Source organism: Parus major, chromosome 2, assembly GCF_001522545.3.
Source record: "Parus major isolate Abel chromosome 2, Parus_major1.1, whole genome shotgun sequence".
NCBI lineage: Eukaryota > Metazoa > Chordata > Aves > Passeriformes > Paridae > Parus > Parus major.
In genome coordinates this window covers 18284947-18308751 of record NC_031769.1, presented here as the reverse complement: position 1 = coordinate 18308751, position 23805 = coordinate 18284947, and the positions used below count along the sequence as shown (strand labels likewise).

The window sequence follows — 23805 nt, the reverse complement described above, 5'->3', positions numbered from 1 at the left end:
GGAAAACCATGTAGTCAGAATAATTTAAGTAAACACAGTCCTACTGTACTGCAAGATGGGCTAAAATGATACAAAGTTGGTTTCCAGTCTTTAGCTGTTCCATGCACTACACTAAGACAAATACATGCATTAGCTATAGAGTTACAAAAAGACACACAAAACAATGGGAATAATTACATTAATTTGTCATTTAATTTTTATTACTGCCTTCACTAATATTAGTTTATTTCTACTTAGGGTAGAAAAAATGACACTTCTCTACTGCTGGATATTATTACCTTATTTCCTTACTGGCGTGTGCTGAGTGCAGTTTCTTTCCTCAGACCTGCATTGGGTACATACCTGGTCACTTGTGCCAGGGAGCTGAAATAGCCCCGGGCACTTTGCTAGGTACATCACTTCTTAGTGTGACAATTACTATGATAATTTGTTTCCCTCCTAGCCTGCTCCTATGAGCCAGCTAAAGCAAGGACAATTTGCTGTGTTTTTGCTTGTAAGAAATAACATAAAGATGCTTGCAAAAACAGTAGGTCCCATTTGCACAGAATTTCCCTCACCCAGTTCACCCATAACTTTTCAGCTCTCACACCCTGGGCTTTTCCCCCCAGTGCCATTTAGAGACTGTCCAGCAGTGCATCAGGAAAGGACTCAACACCACAGGTATAGGGCTTTCTCACTCATCTTTACCTAAGGGAACACCCAAAATTGAAGGGCACCTTAGACTTTTAAGCAAATAGGATTTAACCATCAGTAAAGAAACTTGGAGAGGCACTCTCTTCTGGTTTTATACATTACTATATTAACTACAGTAATATAAATATATATATATAATTACTATATTAATTGACAAAATGAAAATTAACACTAAATGCTATTCAAATCAATACAACATTGGCTATCTAACCAGATTCATTATCTTTCCATGTATTTTATTTACAAGGAATATTGAGATGGGGCTGGCTGATAGATTTCCACCAGATATCCTTGCTGGTCAGAAATCTAAGCAATATTCAAATAAGCCAACATAAATGTCCACAAATTCTAATTTTCCATTATACTGGAACTACTCTATGACAAAAGAAAATGCTAATTTATGTATACTCTGAAGTATACATCTTACATAAGGTATTATAAAGACAGAATAAGAAGCATATTCATAACTTCCTTTTCACTTCACAGATAATGTCAGAATAATATTTATGAGATTGTGGGTACATTTATAACTAGGACAAAATTTAATATTAAATGTCCATCTTATGCAAACTTTTGCTTCACAGAAGAAAGAAGTGAAAGAATCTCTCAAAAAAGAACAAGTAAGAATAAATCAAATGGAAAATTTTCCCATTAATTAAAATATCTGACTGTGTAACAGTTTAAGTATTAAATGCTTAAGGAACAATCTTTTTAAGTAAGATATTTTATCTTCTTTTAAAGAAAACACTTCTGTGGGTTCTCTCACTGTGACAGATTACTGTGCTCACAAGCCTCAAGGTCTTTTCAGAAGTTTGTTAATCAACAACTTGGTGAGGTCTTAATCAAACTTTGATGAGTGACAACAAAAATAGTCAGACAACAGCCATACATGGACCAACTGTGAACTTTTTCTCTTTGAAATACAGTTCTATGTTATTAATTAGTAATAAACCCTTAACATCAACCCCCAAACCAAACAGAACATGCTGTGATAGTGTTTCTTTCTTATTAAAATACTTTATTCATATCGAAGATAAGTTGTACTATGCAGAAGGAAATCTAAATGTAATGCAGAAGGACCTGCACTTCTAAAATATTAGTAAAAGTTTTTTCCTACCTCAAAATAGTCATTGTTCACCTTTGTTAATCAAACAGGAAAAAAAATACCACAGGGATAACAGCTATTTGAATCTAGCTTTTTCAAACATTCCAAGAGCACGTCATCCAGCAGTCCCAGGCCAACACCTAAAAGCAAGGGCAGGAAGCAGACTCCGTGTTTCAACGCAACTGGGAAGTAAACACCTGAAGGTCTGAACAAGGTGGGTACTTGCTTGATGGAAACCTGCATCACCAGAAAGGCAGCATGATGGTTTGCTGTGGGCAGAAATTCACCTGGATCAAAAGGGGAGAATTCTGGTCCTTGTACAGGCAGAGTGTCATACCATGGTTATGTTTCTCTTTTCTATCTACAGTAGATTGAGCCAGTGCAAGGCCACAGCCACTGCCTTCTGCTATGAGACCTGTGGTCAGCAGAATTCACTGGTGCTGCAGCCCTGACTAACGAGCACCCTAATGCCAGCTACCACCTCCTAGAGCTGGTAAATACAAAAGGTTCATCACTAACCAACAGAGTATTCTGAAAGTACCAATTTCATTTCACCTACAGTATTATCAACATCAGCAAAATTCTTCCTTGAGCTTAGAAGCTAACAGAAAAGGATATATTTTAATAAAATTAATTAAACAGTATTTCTATACATGAAAAAGTTAAGGACCTTTATTCTATAAATATAAGAAATACTAGGTTTAGAGTTCCATGCACATAAATCTCCTGTCCAAGAATTTGTATGTCTTCCTTTTTAATAAAAGACCGACAAAACACACAGGAAACTATAAAACAAATAGAGAGCTTGGAGAAAAGAGATAAATTGCTGACTTGGATTGGGAAAATTAATTTTTTTGTTTAATGAAAGACTATAGAAAGGGTTTCCAAACATTGATACCAATTAATCAAATCATTCTGAAAGGACAAAAATAAACTGGGGGGAAAAAAGGAAAACTAAAACAGCACTCTATCACACCTTAAAGAGTATGGCCCATCTTTGCTGTCTGGCTGTAGGGGTGCCCCAACTGAGATCCTGTGTTTTGGAAGAAAAAGGTCACTGCTCATTGGACAGACTATCATACAGTGTCATCATGTATTTCTGGATGTCATAAAAGCTTTTATCTCACTGTCATCTGCATGGAGTCTCAGAGACCAATCCAACTCTATAACTTTCTTTTAAGAGATGCATTTAGAAATGTATTTTTTAAATAGCAGAAATTCTTATTGCTGAGTTACTCTATATTTCTCATTAAGATTTTAAAAGGCATATGACTAAATTCAGACATTTTGCAGTATTTTTAACTGTCTGTGAAACCTTTTTTCTTCAGGCTATATGACATATTTTTTTAAATGTCAGTCTAACATGTAGTTCAAAATTCATAAATCTGAGTTGCATAAGCCCTGCACTGTCAGTTTTGAGAGCTTATTACAAATAGGACCTCCCTAAACTCACCAATACAAAATAAATTGTTTGAATTCAGCTAATTTTCCTCATAACTATGCCTAGGGAATTCACAACTGTCCTTGGTTATTAGACCCAAGATAATACTGATATAAATTTCAGCTCTATCAGACTGAATCACTGAACAGCCCAGGTTGGAAGGGACCTCAAAAGACCATCCAGATCAGCCTTTCATGGGACAGCCATCCCAGGTGAGATTACTTTTGAAAACTTCCAGTGATGAAGACTCCACTACATCCCCAGAGAGGATATTCTTACTCTAATAAATAAATTCTTTCTTGTGTCAGGATAAATGTCTGCATGTGGTTCCTTGAAAAGAGAGTGCCTCCTGTCTCTTTGTAGCTGCCCTGTAAGTACTGGAACACTGCAGTGAGGCCTTCCTTGAGTCTTCTCCAGGAAGAAAATACCCAACACCTTCAATCTTTCCTCAAAGAGCAGTTTCTGCTGCCCTTTGATCATCTTTGTGGCCCTCTTTTGGACCTTCTCCTGTCTGTCCTTATCTTTATTGAATTGTGGGGACCAACTGTGAACACATTCTTCAAGTGCAGCCTGGAGATGCAGAAAAAGATCAACAAAAACATAACAATGAGTATTTTTCTTCTAAAACCATGAGATAAAATGTTTTGAGATACAAAATGCTGGATTTTTCGTAGGCTTTGTTTTGGGTTTTTTTGTTTCTTTTGGTTTTTTGTTTGGGTTTCTTATTTTATTTCTTGTTTTTTGTTTTCACATTTATGATATAGGTTTGAATAACACAAGAATAGAAAGGCAATGGTGCAGGAACACAGTGTGCAATGAGGTGACAAGGAGAGCTCAAAAATAGGCTTAAAAATGGAGTGGAAAAACTGAAATCTTTCCTCTGCTACAAATTTGCTCAAATGCCGATGAAACACCAAAGGACTGAAAACCTGAGTTAGAATGAGCTCCATAAAATTAAGCTGCTTGGTTCTGACAGCTGTCCAGGGACAGTCATTGTAAACTGGTTTTCTCACAGAAGATTCACTTCATGAGAGATAAGCCTCTGTACCTGAGCCAGCTCATACAGATTAAGGTAACGTAACTAATGATGAATAAAGTCTATTTCATCTATCATAAAATGAGTCAGATGAACTGAAATCTTAAAGCAGTTGTTTCTTCACCAACTACAAAAACAGGACTATTACAATGATTTTGGCTTACGTACATCGGAGTGGAATATGTCAAAGGTAGGCAAGATGAATGCCACCCACAGTTTTCCAGTCAAGGAAATATGATAATAGTGAAACAACCATAAAAGGTTACAAGCATTTGAAAGCAGGAACCAAAACATTCAGCTGAGCTGAGGCCTGTGAATGGCACTTTTAAAATAATTATCTCTGCATTCTTGCATTACATACAGAAAAAACCTGAAGAAATTAGATGTATTTTGCCTTTTTAAATTTTCTCAGCCTTCATTTCTCAACTTCATTTCTCAAGGAAACAGGCGAATACAATAGGCAGAAAGGCAAAACTATTATTATTTCATTATATAACAACAATATGTTTTGCCCTGTACAAAACCTCCCGTCATCTGGCCTCACAGTTTTTAAATGTTTTGAGTTTCCTATTCTAAGGCAGGAGAGACTAAATTTAGGCCTCATCATACAAGACTTTTAGTTTAGCATATATATAAATTTGCGAAATTAATTTGCGTTTTTTCATGGGGTTGGGTCTGTGATTAAAATAGGCTCTAGGATTGTAATAACACCACTCCATCTGTCCCAGAGGTTCTTCCTTAATTTCTGTTTTCACAAGCATTTTAAAAATCAACTATTGTTAGATTTCTAAATTCTTCTTTAATATATTGCAGAAGAGATAACAGAAATCTGGAGCCCTGTTTACAAAGAAACAAAAGACCTTAAACATTTCAGGAAACCTTAAAATACAGTAATTTTAAGTACTTGAAGACATGCAACACGCCAACACTTATCTAGATACTTCCTTTAGCTGTCAAAAAAATGTTTTACAAGTCTTATGATGCTTAATCTCTAACACACTTCTCTCTCCTCGGAATGTGAGCATAATACCATGCACATGAGCCTCACCCTCTCTCACACATACAATTATTCCTGATTTATTCCTGATATCAATGCAAGTCTGAGAAAATAGCTGCCATGGTGGAACTGCAGTCCAGTGGAGTTATTTGCTAAATCTCAGGATTTCAGATTCACCTAAAAATGCCATAAAACAGCATTATCCAAAGCTACCATGAAACCTGGTACAATGGTGTGAGTCAGGTGAGTTACATAAACACCAAGCTCTACAAAGACACTCATTCATAGTGAAAACAGGAGCTATTAGAAACGTACACACAGCTGGAATACACACCCATATTGTGCACTTGCTTTCCTTTCAACATCTTTAATTATAAGGATATTGTAGATATATTAGCATAAATCAACAAATCCGTTTTCCACGTGTTACTAAGCAACTGTAACCAAGACCTTGTGTAAATAAGATTAAAATTCCAAGGTAACAGTACCCAAATACAACCTCACATTGCACAGCCAAAGAGAGTAGAATGTGTTCATATTACAGGAAGAATGACTGCTTAATGTTTGTTCAAATAGTTCAGATACACAGAAAATGTAAATCTACTTATATCAGTTGTAGGCATTTCTACCATACAATGAACCCTGCAAAGATCTAATAATCATGGTATATTTTTCAGACAAAATAACTAAAAACTTTTTTAAATTAATTTAATTATTCATCATATGCATTTCATTCTGCCATTTAACAGTATCCCAACTCTACAAAAATATAATACTTTAAATAATCTACTAATAGTCATTACTACAACTTTCAAGAGAAGATATACTCACATGCACACTGTGAAAGAAGAATACTGTAATACAAGGATTAATTTTTTTTTTGTTGCACTTCCAATATGGAAAAAAATACTTTTTTCCAGTCATATATACAAAAGCATAAGCACCTTTCTAGCAACTGGCTGCACTTGTCAGGCATGTCTCCATCACTCCAGCACTCAGACATTCTACGGGCTTATCAAGGAACATGAGAAAGCTCCAGTTCCGACAAAGTGGACCAGAATGCTCTCTAAGCAAAAGAGATTGTTGTAAGCATGTGAAATTTTCCTGCCACTGTCAGTCCTGCCTTCCCACAGAGTTTCAAAGTTCAAGTTATTTGACCTTGTAACAAATGTGACTAGATGTTTTAAAACACAACCAAAATTTAAAGGCAGAATCACAGAATGTTTTGGGTAGGAAGAAACCTTAAAGATCATCTAGTTGCAACCCCCACCCACCACAGACTGGAATGCCACCCCCTAGATCAGGCTGCTGACCCAGTGGGCCCATCCAGCCTGGCCATGAACCCTTCCAAGGAGGGTGTATCCACATCTTCTCTGGACAGCTTCTTCCAGTGCCTCACCACCAAGAATAAAGAATTTCACCCTAAACACCTAATCTAAGTATCTCTTTTAAAACCATTCCCTGTTTTTCTGTCACTATGTGACATTTAAAAGTCACTTTCACTTTGTTTTGTAAATCCCCTTGAAGCACTGGAAGGCCCCAATGAAGTCACCCCAGAGCCTTCTCTTCTCCTAGCTGAATGACCCCAAGTCTCTCAGCCTGACATCGCAGGAGAAGTGCTCCACCCCTCTGATCATCTTCATGGTCTGCTCTGAACTAGTTCAAACAGGTCCACATCCTTCTTGTGCTGGGGACCCTGGAGCTGGATGGGGTGGGGTGTAGAGCAGGTGGGGTGGAGAGAGGGAGAATAAACTCTCTTGACCCCTTAGTAACTTAGTGACAATGCAGCCCAGGATGCAGTTGGCCTGGAGGCTCAGAGACTTGAGTGATATGGGAAGCCTGGCTGCCAGCAAGGACTGAGGCAAAGTCATTGACTGCTTCAGCCTTGCCCATACCCATTGTTGTCAGTTCTCCCGTATTTTTCAGGAGGGGTATACCGTACTTGCCCTTTCTTTTCTGACTTACAGAATCCCCTCTTGTTACTCTTTACATCCCTTGCTAACCCCCGGTCCTTCTGTGCCTTGGCTTCCCAGACCCCATCCCTACACAGTCAAACCACACCTCTATACTCTCCACAACTCACCTGACCTGTTCTTGTTAGCTTTGCATTCCCTTCTTACTCCTCAGTGAGAGAAGCAGATACTTTCTCAGCCACGCCAGTTTCCAGCCTGCTTTGCCTGATTTTCTACACAGAGATGGAGAGCTCTTGTGCTCTAAGGAAAGGGGCCTCAAAGAGTTGTCAGCTCTGGTCAGTTCTTTTGACCCTAAGGATAATCTCCCAGGGGATCTCATTCACCAACTCCTGCAACTGGAAGTCCACTCTTCCAAAATTCAGGATCGTGACTTCAGTCCTTGAGATCCCAGACTCACCAGGGTATGGTTGCTACAGCCCAGGCTGCCTCCAGTGTTAACCCAACCTAAAGGGACAAACACTGTTATTTTACTACTGGCTCACAAGCCATCTCTAGAACAACAACAGAAATCAGCAGCAATGAAAGGAGACAGAATCTTCCTGGAGATACTTTGTTCCTTGTTGAGCCCAGTTTTCAGGAATTCAGGAATATCACAAGCCCTTTCTGCTCCAAGCACATGTTCCACTTAATTGACATTGCCTCATTTTACACATACATGCATCTTCGCACAGAGACTTCTCTTTAAGCCAAAAAAATAAAAGTGCACTGCATATACACACCACCTGCTGGGGAGAAGATGAGAGAACAAACATGTGACAAATATTAATCACAATGCTTAATGCACTCCTGGCAAGCTCTCTGCTACCAGAGCAAGGAGAATCATTTGACAAACTGTGTGGATGAAGCAGAAAGGAAAACTTGCCAGCTTTATTCACTCATGGCTTTTAAATTCTTCTGCCTCTTTTAAACATTTAAAGAACACATAATATGTGTAGAGCCCTTTCTATCCTAAATTCTCCTGCAGTGACAACTTTGTCCATACCCCAGCCTTGCTGGAATGGCACATTTCTCTACTTCCCCACCAAGAATGCACTTTAATACCACTGCTCTGTGCCAATGGTACCATGCAGCAAGTACTTCTCTCCCCACTGCTTTACATATTTTTTGTCCTAGAGAAATGGTTGTGAGTCTTAATATTTTATGTCAGTCAAAGGATAAATTCATAATCCACTATACTAATGTGTGCATCTCCTTGTAAGGTAAATAGGAGCTACTCTACTTTCAGCACAAATGAAATCAAACCACAAGATATTCCATTGAGACCACCTGATGAGAAAAGGGTGACAAATTGAACATTCAAAAATGTACAAAAGGCTGTATTTCTTAATTCCTCCGACTGAGAAAAGAGAATGTAGTTAATGGGCTACTTCAATTAAGTTTTTCAATTACTTTTCAGAGACACCTCTATTTTCCAGTAATGAGAGCAGCTTAGGAGAGACAAGCAACAGTTCTAAAATGACTATCTGCAACCACATCTAAAAAGCACCTTTAACTTTTAAAAGGTCCCCTTCAATACAGCGTCCATACTACCATTCAATACCACCATAGTACCATTCACATGGTACTTTTGAGTATTTAATTCTTTCAAACTTCCTTCAACAGTCTACACTTATGGCAAGGCTGTTTCAGTTACCTGTCTTCACTTTTACTGGTCAGTCCTCAAAATGATGTTTCAGGACATGAAGAATTCCCGCTCCCCCCTCAGAGACATGTATTGTTTTACAACACACTGGCTCATCAGCTTTACATAACTAATATCCCCTGGGTAAAAAAGTATTCAACTACAACAATAACAGGCACTCTGCAAACAAACTATATAATGGATGATAGTACTCTTCAAGTATTTCACTTTAAAAACAACAGTAGAAATTACATTCTGATTCTGCAGGATCTTTTCCTTTTGAGTGTTCAGTGCATTCCTATATTAAGGTGTGAGTTTTGGGGGAGAACTACAAGTATTTTCTGCTTTTCACCCTTCTCTACTGCAAGGCTAACAGAGCTGAGATTAGTTGCTGTGCATCAACAGAATTGTTTATGAAGCTCTGCTTAGTACAGTCTTCATGGCATATGGAAAAATCTTTTCAGCTCAGATGTATATTTCTAACATTCCCCGATGGTTTCATATCCAGTGTCTTCCACATACTAAGAGGTGTGATTAAGCTTCTTCTATTCAAGAATAATCCCATCACTTCTTTAGGGAAATTGATAGGTGTCTGACTATTTGTGGAGCTCTAAATGTTGAAGCTTTCCTAGCTCTCACCCATTTACTACTTAATTCACTATGACCAAAACAGATGATTTTTAGTATAGTTGCTTCATAGTAGATAAGAAAGTGGTGCCATGAAGGTTTCCAGTGCTGTTAAGAAAAATGCCAGATTACTTGACCTTATTTTTCTTTAGAAAAAGGACTTTCAAAAATTAACATAACCATTCTCACAAGTCACATTGAGACAGAAAAAAAATCTGTTACTGTTAAATTGTCTCATTGACCTAAACTGCCCAAAATAGAAACTGCAAGCAATATATATACTGACCAATATATATGACCAATGTAGCTCTTTCCAGAATAAACACATTTCAACTAATATGCAACAAAAATGGGAAAACAACACCATTTATTAATTTTTGCTCTGCATTTACAGTTATACTTTTTCAAATCAAGAATGTTTTAAAAATTGGTTCATGTGAAATTAGGCATACATTCAGTTGGGAGGAAAAGTAAAAGAATCATTTTAACCTTAACTTCACAGTTCCTATGCAATTATGTTGCATAGGAATATGTAAAACCAATGTGACATTACTGGTCACATTACTATGAAATAACAGCAGAGCACCAAGGACAAAAAGCTAAAAATAACCATAACTGTAACAGTCTACACTAAAATTATCAAGAAACTAGTCAAAGCAGTATCCTTTTTTTTTTTTGTACATAAGGGATATAGATGTTCCTGGTAACATTAAAAAATTTTAAGTTTATCTTGGGTAATAAAAAACACCAGTGCAAATAAGAGAGTTCCTCTTAAAGGTTTCTTTCAAAAACACATAGCAAAAGAAGCAACATTTATGGAAAAAAAGAATGTGCTTCTTAAGTTTGAAATTGCTTTGTTTAAAGTCTCCAGAAGACATCAAGTTCCAAATGCCACTTGGTTTATAAGACTAAGTTTCATGCTGCAACTTGAGCAAGACTAAAAACCTTGGCAGACCATCAGTTTCAGAGGTTGAGACAAAACACTCTAGAACAATCATACAGGAAACACAAACCATAGAATGTAACAAATTAAAATCAAAATAAGTTAGATCTATATTGAAAGACTTTGTAAGCATTTTAACAGTCTTGAGATTATTTGGATGACTCATTACTGCTTTCCTGAACAATACTCAACAATCTTGTTGTGGACAGTCTTTCTAACACACTGCTTGATATGTTAAAGTAATGAGAGCAGAACCCAAAATATTAATGCAAGTCTATATAAAAAAACAACACGTTTATTAATAAAGCCCAAATAAAATTTAAAAAACACATACCTAAGGAGAAGAAAATTTACAATGGAGACTACAACAGCTATAAAGTCTGTATGTCAAAGTGTTCCACAAGGCCACCACTACTACAAATTTCTTTTTAGCTTTCTCCCACACCTCAGGAAGCAGCAGTTTCTCACATCCAGTTGCAAGAACACACATTGTTAATATCATGTGTGACTGAGAAACAACTCTTTTTTTTTTTTGACAAGAACTGTGATCAAACTTTTCTCCAAAAGGAACATTTTCTCTAAAAATGACTATTCTTCACAAGCGATAGGGAAGAACCCCAACTATATTACAACTCCAAGTAATGGAGTTGAAAATAATATATGTGATTATAACTCTTGAAGATAATGTATTTTTTCTGCTTCCACATTCATAGGTTATTTGTAAATTGTCATGATAACACTAAATGTAAAATACAGCTATAATAAAATTAATATATTAAAATATTGAAATATTGTCCATATTAATTGCATAGTATTTTGGCAAAATGCATGTAAGTAAAATAAGTTTGACTGACAAAACTAAATACTTTGTCCCTGAAAGCATTTTACTACTACAAAACGAACAAAGATGAAATATAGATCCTTACAGGGGGAAAAAAAATGTTCAAACTCACAAATTCATGCAAAACATCTAGTAAGAAATTGTTCCATTGGAAAAAAAATTTTATCAGGCATTAAATTAGTTAGTAATAATTATTACTATGAAACATTAATCTACTAAACTGTCAGCTTTAAAGACCTGTTACAAGTCTGTTCCTGAACATCCAGTTCCAATGTCTTTGCTATGAGCTGTTATAGTTACTATTAACAGCTTGTACTAGTTATGTGTTACCCCAGTTGTATCAGTTATCCCAGCACTGCCTTGGTGGCAGTCTTTTTGAGGATTTAACATTTACCCAGCACGCCCAAGATGGGTGCAAACAGCGCAGCAAGGGAGACACACCTGTCCCACAGCAGGGACACATCGGATGCTGAATTACTGACACACCTGAGGCCTGCAGTGCATGAGATATCTGACACCAAGCAGCCAGGTGGCTTTGCCAATGGAAAATGGCAGAAGAAAACAAAAGGGCCCTGTTTGCTCACCAAACTAATTCTGTCAAAATGTCCCCTCAGAACAAAAATGGCAGGATGGAGGAGATGAAAAATGAGGAGCTGCCATTTTCCTCAAGGTGAAATAAGTAATTAGAGAAAAATAATCACTTTAACCCTGTTTGCTTCAATTTCTGAAAGCACATTAAAATCTCCTTCTCATCCACACCCAGCTAACAAGCTTAAATTTTCCTTTTAATATATTGCATACGCCACATTATTCTGCATAAGAGACATAATCTGTCATTGCCTTTTGGGCAGTAAGAGAGACTCCTGCTGCTGACCCAAATGAGGCTTGAAACAGCAGCAGTAGCTTGGTCACAAAGTTAAGAATTTAATCAGTATAAGAAATTGAATGCTGCTCTTTCACGTCTCAGCTCCACAAAGACAAGAGTCATCCTGAAAGCTCTTCAACTCAGGAATAAATACACAGCTTGACCAGACTGTATTCAGACTTAAAAATGTCTTTCCAAACTTCTCGAAGTAACTAGTGGAGAAAGCAATTATTTATAAATAGGGCTACATTCTCCAAGTTTTACAAAATATCCAGAGGTACTGAAGCAGCTTGGTAGCCTATAGAACCAAGTCTCTTTGTAGATCTCTTACATTTCAAGAATTCCAAAAAGAAATCTTTGGTTATGCTAAATTGCTCATAATTAATAAATGCAAAACATCAGGAGCACCAATCTAAATTATCACAGCTCAGAATATCCATCTTCATCTCAATGGAAAAGAAAAAAAATGTTTACAATCTACTCTTGCTTGAATTAGACTACCAAAAAAAACTAAGCACATGCTGTTTTCATTTTCACATGACCCTCATTGCACTTCATAGTTTCCCCTCAAGATTTTCATCTTTCTAAGGGCACTATTTGGTAGCCTAGCTCAGTGTACAGAAATATTTTTCAGAGGGCCTAAAACTGATAAACTATATTTTTCCTAATTGTCATGATATTTCTCATTAATTCCTAACTTCATAACAATCACTTCACTGCGTGTTCCTCAAAGCAGGGTGAAGTTATCAGTACCTGCAGCGGCAATAAGCTGAGTCACATTTCATATAACAGTATCTCCTATTCGGAATATTAATCTATCATTAAGATAATGGTAGAATTAAATTTGCTCAGACTGAGCAAATATTCTGCAAGAACTGAGACCTGACTTTGTGGTGAAGCATGGCATGAAGCAGACTGACCATTAACTCAATCCAAGCTCATCTACTTGGTCTTCCTTTTTATCCTTCCAGCTTCTTCCATTCTTGTTAATATGGATTTACAACATTTTTGACACAACTGTAATAGAAGCAACAAAGCAGAATCAATAGTGAGGTATTTATTTGGAAATGTCTGTTTAATCTCCATTTTGATCTTCCGATCAAAATAATCCACAAGCTCATGACAGGGTTCATGATGACAGTAGTCCATTCCTAATCAAAAACTCAAAAGCGCCCCATCTCAGAAAGTTTGCTATTGCTAAACTGAAAAGTTGAACCAACATTTTCATATATTATTTTTCTTTCCCATCTATCCTTGTTTTCCCTGCATGCATCCTTTTCTTTTCCCCTTGTGTAAGCAGACATTATCACCATTAAATGAGACAAATTCTGGGAAAATTACTAGAGGTGTCATATTTCATACAATATTATTCTTCTAAATATATATTTTAATATATTTCTTCTTTCAGAATGGTTTTACCTTTCTCCATTAGTCCTAACACTTTCATGCTAATGACACTGTGTTTGAACAAGTTATGCTAATAACTGTTCTAACAAGGTTCATCTCTGTTTTCTAATGACAAATTCCTACCAACTACTTCAAAACATAACTCTCAGACCTTCCTATGTTACAGCATAATTGTAACTCCAAGCCCTCAAAAAAGCTTTTCTTTTCAACATACATAATTCCAGGCAGGTTCTTAAAAACATGTACTGGCACCTCCCTTAGAGCAGCAGTACACCAAGCATGCTGCCAGTTCTAACAGTGTTAACCATCCCCTGATCAACCACTTCTGCTGCTATAAATCCTCACACTGGTCCCTTTTCTCTTTGGTATGACTGAGCAGATCCAGTCAGAAATGTCTTCCCTCCTGCATTTGCAGACACACACAACCAATACTGTGCATCATAACACCCTACTGTGTTGAACGTATGCCACTCTACACTGTTCAGCAAAAATAGTCCATGCTTTTTTATTCCATTTATTTCCTCTTGCCACTTCTCCCCTCCACACACTTAGCCACTTGCATTTTAATTAAGCCTGAAATCAGCATCTTTTTGCTTTAGATTTTTTCCCTAAGTATTTCTATACACAGTTTTCTCATATCTAAAGGAATTGCATTACAAGTACTGAATTCTTCCAGAATAAAACTGGAACTGAACAAAACAAAAACAGCTACTACCACTTCGTTTGCAAGGTTTAAAAAAAATACCTGAGGTATAACTGAATTAAATGCAGCACTACTTTATTTTTAAATCTGTGAAATTGGCATTACAGCAACACACCTGCATGAAAAAAGCTGCTATTTACAGAGGAAGAACACAGTGGACTACCTCCACACATTTGCTCTCATAAGACAGGAAAAAACATAGTGTGAATTTTTGAAATTGTGAAGCAAAGCAGGAAATTTGTGCAGTATCCATACTGTTCTACATTTTAAAAATCCTCTTTAAAAAGTAACTATGCACTTCCCAGAAAAGCCTTTGCAATATGCTTAAATGACTTAAATAACTGACCAAATTACAATTAGTTTTTCATTCTTAAGCTGCTGTAGTCTCCTGTCAAGTGTGACACTGATGGTACATTTTTGCCCCCTCTTCATACTAAGATGTGATGGGATCAGTTCCCACCACACAACTGCAGCACAACCAAGAACAGAAGTTTTGGAAAAGGAAAACAGGAGACACGGAGAAAAGGAAACACAGGAGAATAAAAATTCTGCTCTACTTATCAGCCAGACTTTTCCCCCTAATGCAAATGAAAATTACAGAGACAAGGTGAAGAGAAAGCAAGGGAATACAGCTTGGCCAACTCTAATGTAACATCTACTCCAACATCAGAAAACAGAGGGAGGCAGAGAAAGAAGAAACTGATCTGCAATTTAAGCAGAATTAACTGCAGGGTTTTTGTTTTTCAAAAAGCTGCAATAAGAGATGACATAACTGAAGGCAGCATGAACTGGCTGGTGTCATTTATAATGAGAGACCAGTTATTCAACAAATACTTCACCCACCTCTTCTTAGGGCAAAGTTTTCCCTTGAGAATCCTGCCTACGACTGTCTCCTTTTCAAGGGACTTCAACATCACAAGGCCAAACATCGCCCTCAGTTTAACTTCTACAATCCCTAAATTAAGCAAATTTCTATAAGCACACTACAATATTCAAAATTATTAAAATAAAATAAAACAAATTGACCACTCAACCAAGATTTTTTATTGTCTGGATAATTACAGTAAGTTTCCACTGACATGGTATGTGAACAGCAGCACATTTCTTGACATTGAGCTGACTGACATGATGTTGTCCTTCTCAATAGGCAATCACCAGCTTTAAAAAATTCAAAATTGTATGAAAGGTTGCAACATATACTTATTTTTCTTCAAGCTTTGTAAAACAGAGAAAGCATTTCAGGACTGCAGGTTAATCTGCTACCAACAGCAACATTAACAGAGCTGCACAGAACTTCAAATTCAATCAAGTGAAAATACTTTTCTTAAGTTCTTTGGCAAATATGATGGCAATTTCTATGGTTTAGAATATTTCAAACCCCAAACAGTTAAACCACAAAGCTGTTACCAAACCATACCATCAGGACTTCACAGGCTTGCTACAACTGGTTCCAAAGCCCAAGTTATGCAATGAAAATAAGCAAATTATGCAGAATCACAAAATTTCATCTATGTTTCTTGGTCTGTTGCCTTAATATTTTAATAAATATAATAAAATTCACTTCATCAATCTTTAGGACTGAGTATAGAAAGCAGCAGTAAGAAAGCTGAAGATTATCTTAAGCATCAACAGTGGCTAAAAGACTAGTAAGCAAAGATAAACCCGTTTACTGAAACTGTGTCTCAATAATCACAGTCCCCTGAGAATATGTTCAGTATATTTTATGTCTAAAAGTACTGAGGATATGCATGTGTTCTCCCGTGGAAAAATTATCTGCTATCTACAATAACCAATAATTATATCTATTAAAAGCACACGTTTACTTGAGCCAAAACATCAACTGGCAATAGGTTAGGATTCCACACAGCAAAGTCTTCTATGCTTAGTGCAGTATTCAATCAAATAAAATTAAATAAAATTAAATGTATTATATTCATTTGCGTATTTTCTATTTATTTGTCCCAGCAACAGCCTAAGCAATATTAAATTGCAACTGTGCTTTGGAGCAACAAGGGGCAACAACAGTATTTTTACCTACAAGGTAAAATATTAAAACATGAATTCCAAACACAGACCCTATATTCACGTCGGGAACTAGACATGACAGAACTGGCTCAATGAAATCTGAGAATCCACCTGCTCTGAGAGAAAAAGGTAACAATCATTTTCTTTGGAGTCATTTTTCTACTCCACTTGGACCAGCAGGGAAGCAGGCTGGCTGCAGGAAGCTGCAGGTCACCGTGGTGCTCTCCACAGCTTGCCACGATGAAAACCAAGGGACCTGCTGGAGCTCAGAGAGTGCTCTCCCTGCATGCCCACCATGCAATTAATATATGCAGATCTTGACCAAACATGTAATCAGGACGTGGCCAATAAAACATGTTGAAACAGAACCCAAGAAATGGGTTTGTATCCCATTAATCAGATGCAGTCATAGAAATAAAAAATAGTCAACTCTTCCCAAGATCTGAGTGTCAGTGATGATTATTCTTCAGTAATTCCTTTGTAACTAACCACCATCTGCCTTATGCACATTATTCAGCAACTCTGACAAAGTGTTCTTATGTGTCTTCTTGGAACAGTTTAAAAATATGTATCAAACACCTTTAAGAGACTCAAATATATTTTGCCTAAGAAGCTCCCTCAGTTCTAGCAGATAGGCTCAGCTTTACTTTACATTATTGGATACCACCAATAGTAATTTGGACTGAATACTGAATTAACTGAAAAAGGTAACGCAGAACTGAGCAGCAGGAATGTATGTTTCTTCTAATTATAGCTGTCCCTTATATTGAAGCAGAGTCTGCATGGATATCCATGATTATGCTATTTCACAATTTTACTTTTTCTCACACAGAACTCAATGCTTGATCTAGCACTCCATGAATAGGTCGAGAGGATAAAGTAGTTCTCTAATTCATCACTGCTCACTACAGAAGAGAAGGCTGCATCAGACCACCGTGGTACATACTGCTCCAATACCCTTCCAGGCCTTCAGGTAGCAACCTGGGTGATGAAATAAAGATTATACTTATTAAATTTGCAACGTGCTTACAGGCTTTCTGGTGGGAGGGTTGACAGGTTGATAGGAGGGGGCTGTAAGCACATTAAAGACCAAAATTAGAATACAAAATGAACTCAACAAATTGGAGAAGCAGCCTGGGGAAAAAAAGGAGATTCAGTTCAATGAGAACCAAGTGGAAGATTCTGTGTTTAGCCAAAAACTATTAACTGTTCAGGTAATGGATAATAACCACTGCTGAGGTTGCAATTCTGCATAGAAACATAGCCCACAAGAATCCAAATACAATTTAACAATAGTTCAGGTTTTACAACAGAAAAAATTAAAAGGCAAAGACTGTACTGGGATTTAGAAGAAAAATTATATACAAATACTCTTGTTGTTGTACCAGCTCTGTAATGGCCACTGAAATGAGATATATACACTTTGGAAATAATTGAAAGTAAAGAAACAAGAATTAACATAAAAGACAATCCATCAGGATGAGGATAGAGTTAGAGCTGTTTTGTTTGAAGGAAAGATTGCTGAGGAGGGACAAATGTTCTCAAATACTGGAGTTCATACTCATGCAATGCTGAAAAAGAAGTAATGGACTTGAAAGATGGAAGTATAATTGGCTCTGAGTTGAGACACTTACCAGCTGTCTTTCTAGCAATTCTCTTATTTCCATTACCCATTTAATACTGCATTTTAACAGGAAAATCTTCAATACATAAAGCTAATAAATTGATAAAGTGTAGGCACTTGCTTTCTACGAAGGTTTGCAAGGGAGTTTATAAAAGGGTTTTTCCTTTTCCAGTTGAAAATGAAGAATTTGAAAAGCCTGTTTATTCTGTGCACGCTCTTTACTGCAACTCTTAGAAGTCGCCCCGTCAGATTTCAGGCTTATTCTCACTTCTTCTTACATAATTTTCTTTCTTCCTGACATATTTAAATTGAGAAATAACCACCTGCTGAAATCAATACTGAAAACTAAGATAATGGTAGTTATTTTTAGTAAGAATATCATCGCAATTCTAGTCACCATCTCAAAATTTTCTGACTGGTAGAGAAAAAAAAATAAAAAACACTCATGTTTCACAGCTAAAATCAAAGGTCTATACATAAGTTTACCTTTCAAGACAATGGATTCCACTTAATGACCACATTCAACCACTGATTAAAAGCAACTTCTTCCATTTTCCAGACATGTGACTCTCCAAAAAGTTGTACCATGTTCTTATCATTTCGAAGCCGATATAAAATCACTTTCACAGCTTTTTACCCCTCCCCTATAGTATCCTAAAATGTAGGGTTTGACTGCTCTTACACCTTGGAGATGTAGTACTTCTAATAACATAAAAATATTTCAAAAGTATTTGCATAGCTATTTCCTACTGGCACCAGTTACAAAGAAATTAAGTCTAAAAAAAAAGAAAAAAATGATTATGAGTTTTTCTTCATGTCAATAATCCACACTAAGATTGATGACAGTAGATTTCAATTTTAAGTTATGTAATCATTCCATATGGTAGCTGTCATATATAAAAAGTTGAATTAAACTACCCTCTGTGCAAGCAATTAGCAAAATTTTAGCAACTAAGTATTTCAAAATAATTTATTGCAATAGTGAGGTTGTTTTGGCAAGAGGGTATATCAGATGTATGGAACTTGAAGTTACTAGGTTTGCAAAAATTAAAAAGTACATCTCTGTTGGATGTGTTCATACATGCAGGAAAGTCTATCTGCATCAGCAGGTAAAGCTAATGAAGAGAGCATATTCCACAAATATGCATTTCAGCTTCTACATTTTGCATAAAAAGTAGTCTTGTGTTTTGGTCTAGTGAATCTGTCAAAGAAAAATTTATATGAACATCTCTAAGAATAAGTTACTATATAATCATCCTACATGATTCAATCATTTAACAAGCTTAAGAACATTAATGCCAAAATGTCATTCCTTTCCTTGCATCATCTTGGTTATTTGCAGCTGGAAAGGATCAGCTTTTCTTCTTGAAGTGTCCATATATATTAAACAAGTATTTAATAACATCTACCTGCAGATATTAAGGTGGAATAGGGTTTCAGATCTGCATTAATCCACTGTGATTTGATAAATCAGATTACCAAAGAGTTTTTAATTGTCTTAACCTCTCTCTTACTACTTTTATGCACATTAAGAGAAACAAAGAATGACTCATTCACCTGCTTCAGGCAATGAATAGCACCTGGCTGAACTGCAAAATTGTCTGAGCCCTTCATTTCATCAACATTATTTTACAAATCAGGCAGCAATCCAGAAACATGGCATACCTAAATCAGGTATTGCAAATAAAAGGCAAGACTAAAATCGTTAAGGCAAACCCAGCAGTGTCCATGTGCTGTGCACCTACAAGCCTCAAGATGTTGTGTATGAGGCCTTTCAGATGAAATGAGAATGCAAGTAAACTGAGAAAAGCAATACTGTAAGTTATTACAGCACTGTACTGCTCAGAGATCCCAGCTGAGATAAAAGCACAATACTATAAGCACTACATAAACAAGCAGAATTAACTATACTGACTCAAAACAGTTTACAAATGATGTAAATAATAAAAAAAGAGAAGGAGAAGAGCACCAAGTTGTTCACACTTTTCCCTACAAATAAAAGAACTGAAAGGTTTAAAGGAGACAGACCGTGAGAACTTCGTGATCCAAAGATGATTCTTTTTAAAACCATAGTTTACACATAGAGACAAAGCTTTTCCCTCAACCTTGTAAAATTTTACACAGATCTACAACTTACAGAAGCTATGTCAGTAGCCCAGTCATTACTTTTGGTATCAGTCTCTCTTTACCACAAGGAAGGTATACAATAATTTAGATGGAAATGCAGAAAGATGTCCAGCAAAAAACTTGCCTTTAAAAAAAGCAGGATCCTGCATTTACAAACAGTTCTGCCCTTTTCTACTCGTCACCAAATTAAAGTACTTCACAACATATTCCTTTCTTGGTTTGCTAGTTCCTGTTAGTATGTCTGACCTGACTCTTCTCCACCAAAAATATAGTTTCAACAATCACAGATGAGAATCTTTTTGTTGTAGTAACAGAAAAACAATTAAGTTTTACAATTGAATAATTTCTGATCTTTACCAGTAAAGTAACAAAATTCATTCATTTCAGCCCCTGAAGAAACAAAAGAATGGATGTTTTTAAGACTGAAGGTCCAAATATATTCAATAAAGTTATCTGACCTGTAAATTATCGAAGCACATAGAGATATTATTAAAGATACATTCTTTCCAACTTCCTTGTCATTATGAAAAACTATCTTTGGCTTCCAAACCTGTTGAACAACTTCATGATATTCCTCTCCCATTCAAATTAGTGAAAACTTCCTAACTTTTATCTACAAATTGCACTCTTATCAATGGATGGCCTCAATAAACAGTTTAGTAGTAATTACTCTTTGTCAAGTGTTTGTAGGTGTTTGTATGAGTAAATTTACATTCTTAGCAGATTTTATGATCAAGCAGCATCTAACACAAAAATGGATTTGTGTCTTACTAATGAAAACAGAATAAGACACATAATTTGAAATACTGTAATGATGTCTGCCTTGCAAATTAGTAACTTTTGAGATGCAAGGATTCTCTGTCAAAATTGAAACCAACTGTATTTTCAAAACACAATTTTGCAAAAACATCTTAGCTGTCCTTTGAAGAATATTAAAGTTTGTTGAAACCACAAAGCACACCTTATTCTTCCCTTCATGGTTCCACAGAACGCTTCAAATTATTTACATTATATGATTAAATTTTTTTCATTAAAAAAAAATAAATGGGCCATAGAAACCATCAAACTTTAGTTCACTAAAAGTTAAGAATAAAATGCACATTGTTGAGATTACGCATTACATTTTGTCTCTTTTTTAATTGAAAAAATTCCCAATTCTTTTAACGGTTTTACATTGCTGCTTCCCATTTCATACATCAGGTTTGAGAGACATCTCAAAGGTAGATATTGTTTTTTCCAAGGCTCACTCTCACAAAGCTCATTAAAGCAACTGCCAGGAAGAACAGCACCTGAACGGTACATAACAGATCCATCCGTCATCGTTACTCCCCCTCATTCCCTCAACAGAAGGACACACCACAAGCCATAACTGCATAGATGAAAAAAACTCTCCTGCAACACAAGTTAAATAAGCACAGTTTGGATTATGAAATCTGATCCACGTATTAGCATGTAGTAGATTTTATAAACTAACAATTTCACTAAGTACAAGTAAGTATCTGATTAGATGAGAGAAATCAAGCAACCAAAGTATCACCACCAAAATTTAAACACAAAAATATAGGTAAAAGGCACCTATCAGAGTTATGATTACTGTAAAGGATATATTTCAGCCCAAATAGTACCACATGTAGGGTGCCATCCAGGGCCAATACCTGAGGGTAGTCTCAGCTTGTAGGTTACCACCTGTTGGAGCATGACTCCCTTCCTACAGGGCTCTCTCCAGCCCGTGGCGCTGGCAGCAGAGCACACTTCGCTAGGAGAGGTCTAATGTCACCCTCGTACACTGTGTGGAGCACTTCAGGGAAAGCTAGGAAGTTACATCTGTAACTCCATATGCTCCTAAAGCAATCCAAGTACAACTGTGCACACTGAAACAGGTGTTTCAGGTTTTGGCAGCAGAGCAGATTTATAACATAACTTGTATTTTAGATGCTGACTGGATTCGATTTTAGCCTGAAAGAAATGACCATATGCTGTTGAACTTTTCTGTTACGGCCAGCCATAGACTATCTCAACACCAAACAAATATTTGAACATAAGTATAGGAAAATATTTCTAAAGAAAAATAAAATATGCCCATAGCTTCAAAACTGTCTCTTAAAACGTGTTTTAAGTACATAAAAGTGAAAATAACAACAATATACCAATAACATATAAGATCACATTTGATTCCAAAATCTTAAGAGTTATACTTCTACAAAAGCATATTATAATGGTTTCTAAAGATTGAAACACACTGAAATGCAATTAGCATATTTTAGAAGCATGGTACAAAGAGCAATAAGCAACTTTTTTTCTCCATGTATCAAATGCTCTTCTGCAGTATTTGCAAGCCAAATATCAAATCACTCTTCAAAATCCACACAACAACAAAATCTAAAAGTTGAATGCAACATGAGTATACTGGAGTATAATCTAACCAAAATGAATCTATTTTCTTAATCAAAATCTAAGAGAATAGCAAAACAGCATGAAGCAGCAGAAGGATTTTGTAAATACCTAGCTTAGAAATTTGAGCTATGTGGAAAAACTAACAGTTTTAAAATCAGGCTGTCATGATTTCTAACAGGGTACTGTCTCTGGTAAACTACACAACCGAGAAGCACTTTGTTTTCTTATTACAAAATGCTGATCAGGTCCATAACCCTGAATAGAGAGCTGCATAATGGACAACTGTAATCCAGCATTGCCAATAATGAATGTAGCAGGAGTCAGTAGATTCAACACTTTCTGGGAGGAAAAAATCTGTATCCACAGATCTGATATGAAAACACTGCCTAAACACACCATAATCAAATATTTTCATCTTCTATCACACCAATGCAAGTAGAATACCCCATCTGAAATAATAGTGAACTGCTCTAAACTGCACTGCTCTCTCTAGATTAAGTTTTTACAGCACGACAATATCTATTTGACAATATCCACAGCCAGGTTTTCTTTTCATGTGCATTTCTGCAAGACTTGACATTTACAATACTTACGCATTGCAATAAGGTTTCTTTTCATATCCTTTGTAGTTATTCATGTTCAGAGCCATTTTGCAAACTTCACAGTGGAAACATCCTTTATGCCAGTACTGTAAATAAATGTAAAGTAGAATTACTTATGGTACTGATGTTTTGAAAGCAGTGTTAGGGTATGGTAAACATAATTACTTGTCAATATTTTGGCTATGCATTATATGTCTCTTAACTAAATCAAAATAATTACATTCATATGAAACCAAAGGTGCTTCTGATACACTCTCAGAAATGTAAATTCTCTGCAAAGGTGATTGCCAAGACCCCTGCATGCTGACCTTACATGATAATTTTAAAGATAACTGAAGAAGAGGTTAGACGTTTTCTCGTTTAAAAAAAATAAATTAAAATTGCGCCGCTTGCTAAGAATGCAATACTACGCGAATGTAATCACTAACTAATGTGACGGCTGGCTTTTTGGTACGCCGCACAGACACTAAATTTAGCACATAATACGGCATTTTCCTCCGGTGGCTTCTACCGCCTCGCCTCGCCTTTCCGGGAACGGTAATTTGGCGCATCTCTCAGAGCCTCACTGTTGTTATTTAGGAAGCGGCCGCGCTGGGCTGTAAGCGGCACCCCCGGGGACACCCCCGCGGGACGGGGCTGCCGCCGCCCCGCTGCCCCGGCCGCCGTCCCCGCCGAGCCAGCCACGGAGCCGAAGCCGCCCCAGCTCGGGGAGCCACCGACAACTACAGCCGGGAAAGGGCCGCCTGCAACTTCATCCCTCGGGAGGGGATGAAGCCGAGGG

At 36.6% G+C, this 23805-nt stretch overlaps 1 protein-coding gene across 2 annotated transcripts in view; it reads right to left on the bottom strand.

Moving 5' to 3' along the window:
* The window catches only part of NEBL (nebulette), a 249119-nt gene that overhangs the window by 223935 nt on the left and 1379 nt on the right, over positions 1–23805 (bottom strand). For both annotated transcript variants that reach the window (XM_033511643.1, XM_033511645.1), the window contains one exon: positions 23016–23110. In XM_033511643.1, the coding sequence (XP_033367534.1) occupies positions 23016–23071 (56 nt within the window). In that variant the 5' untranslated portion in view covers positions 23072–23110. Of the gene's footprint in view, positions 1–23015; positions 23111–23805 lie in introns of those variants that run through there.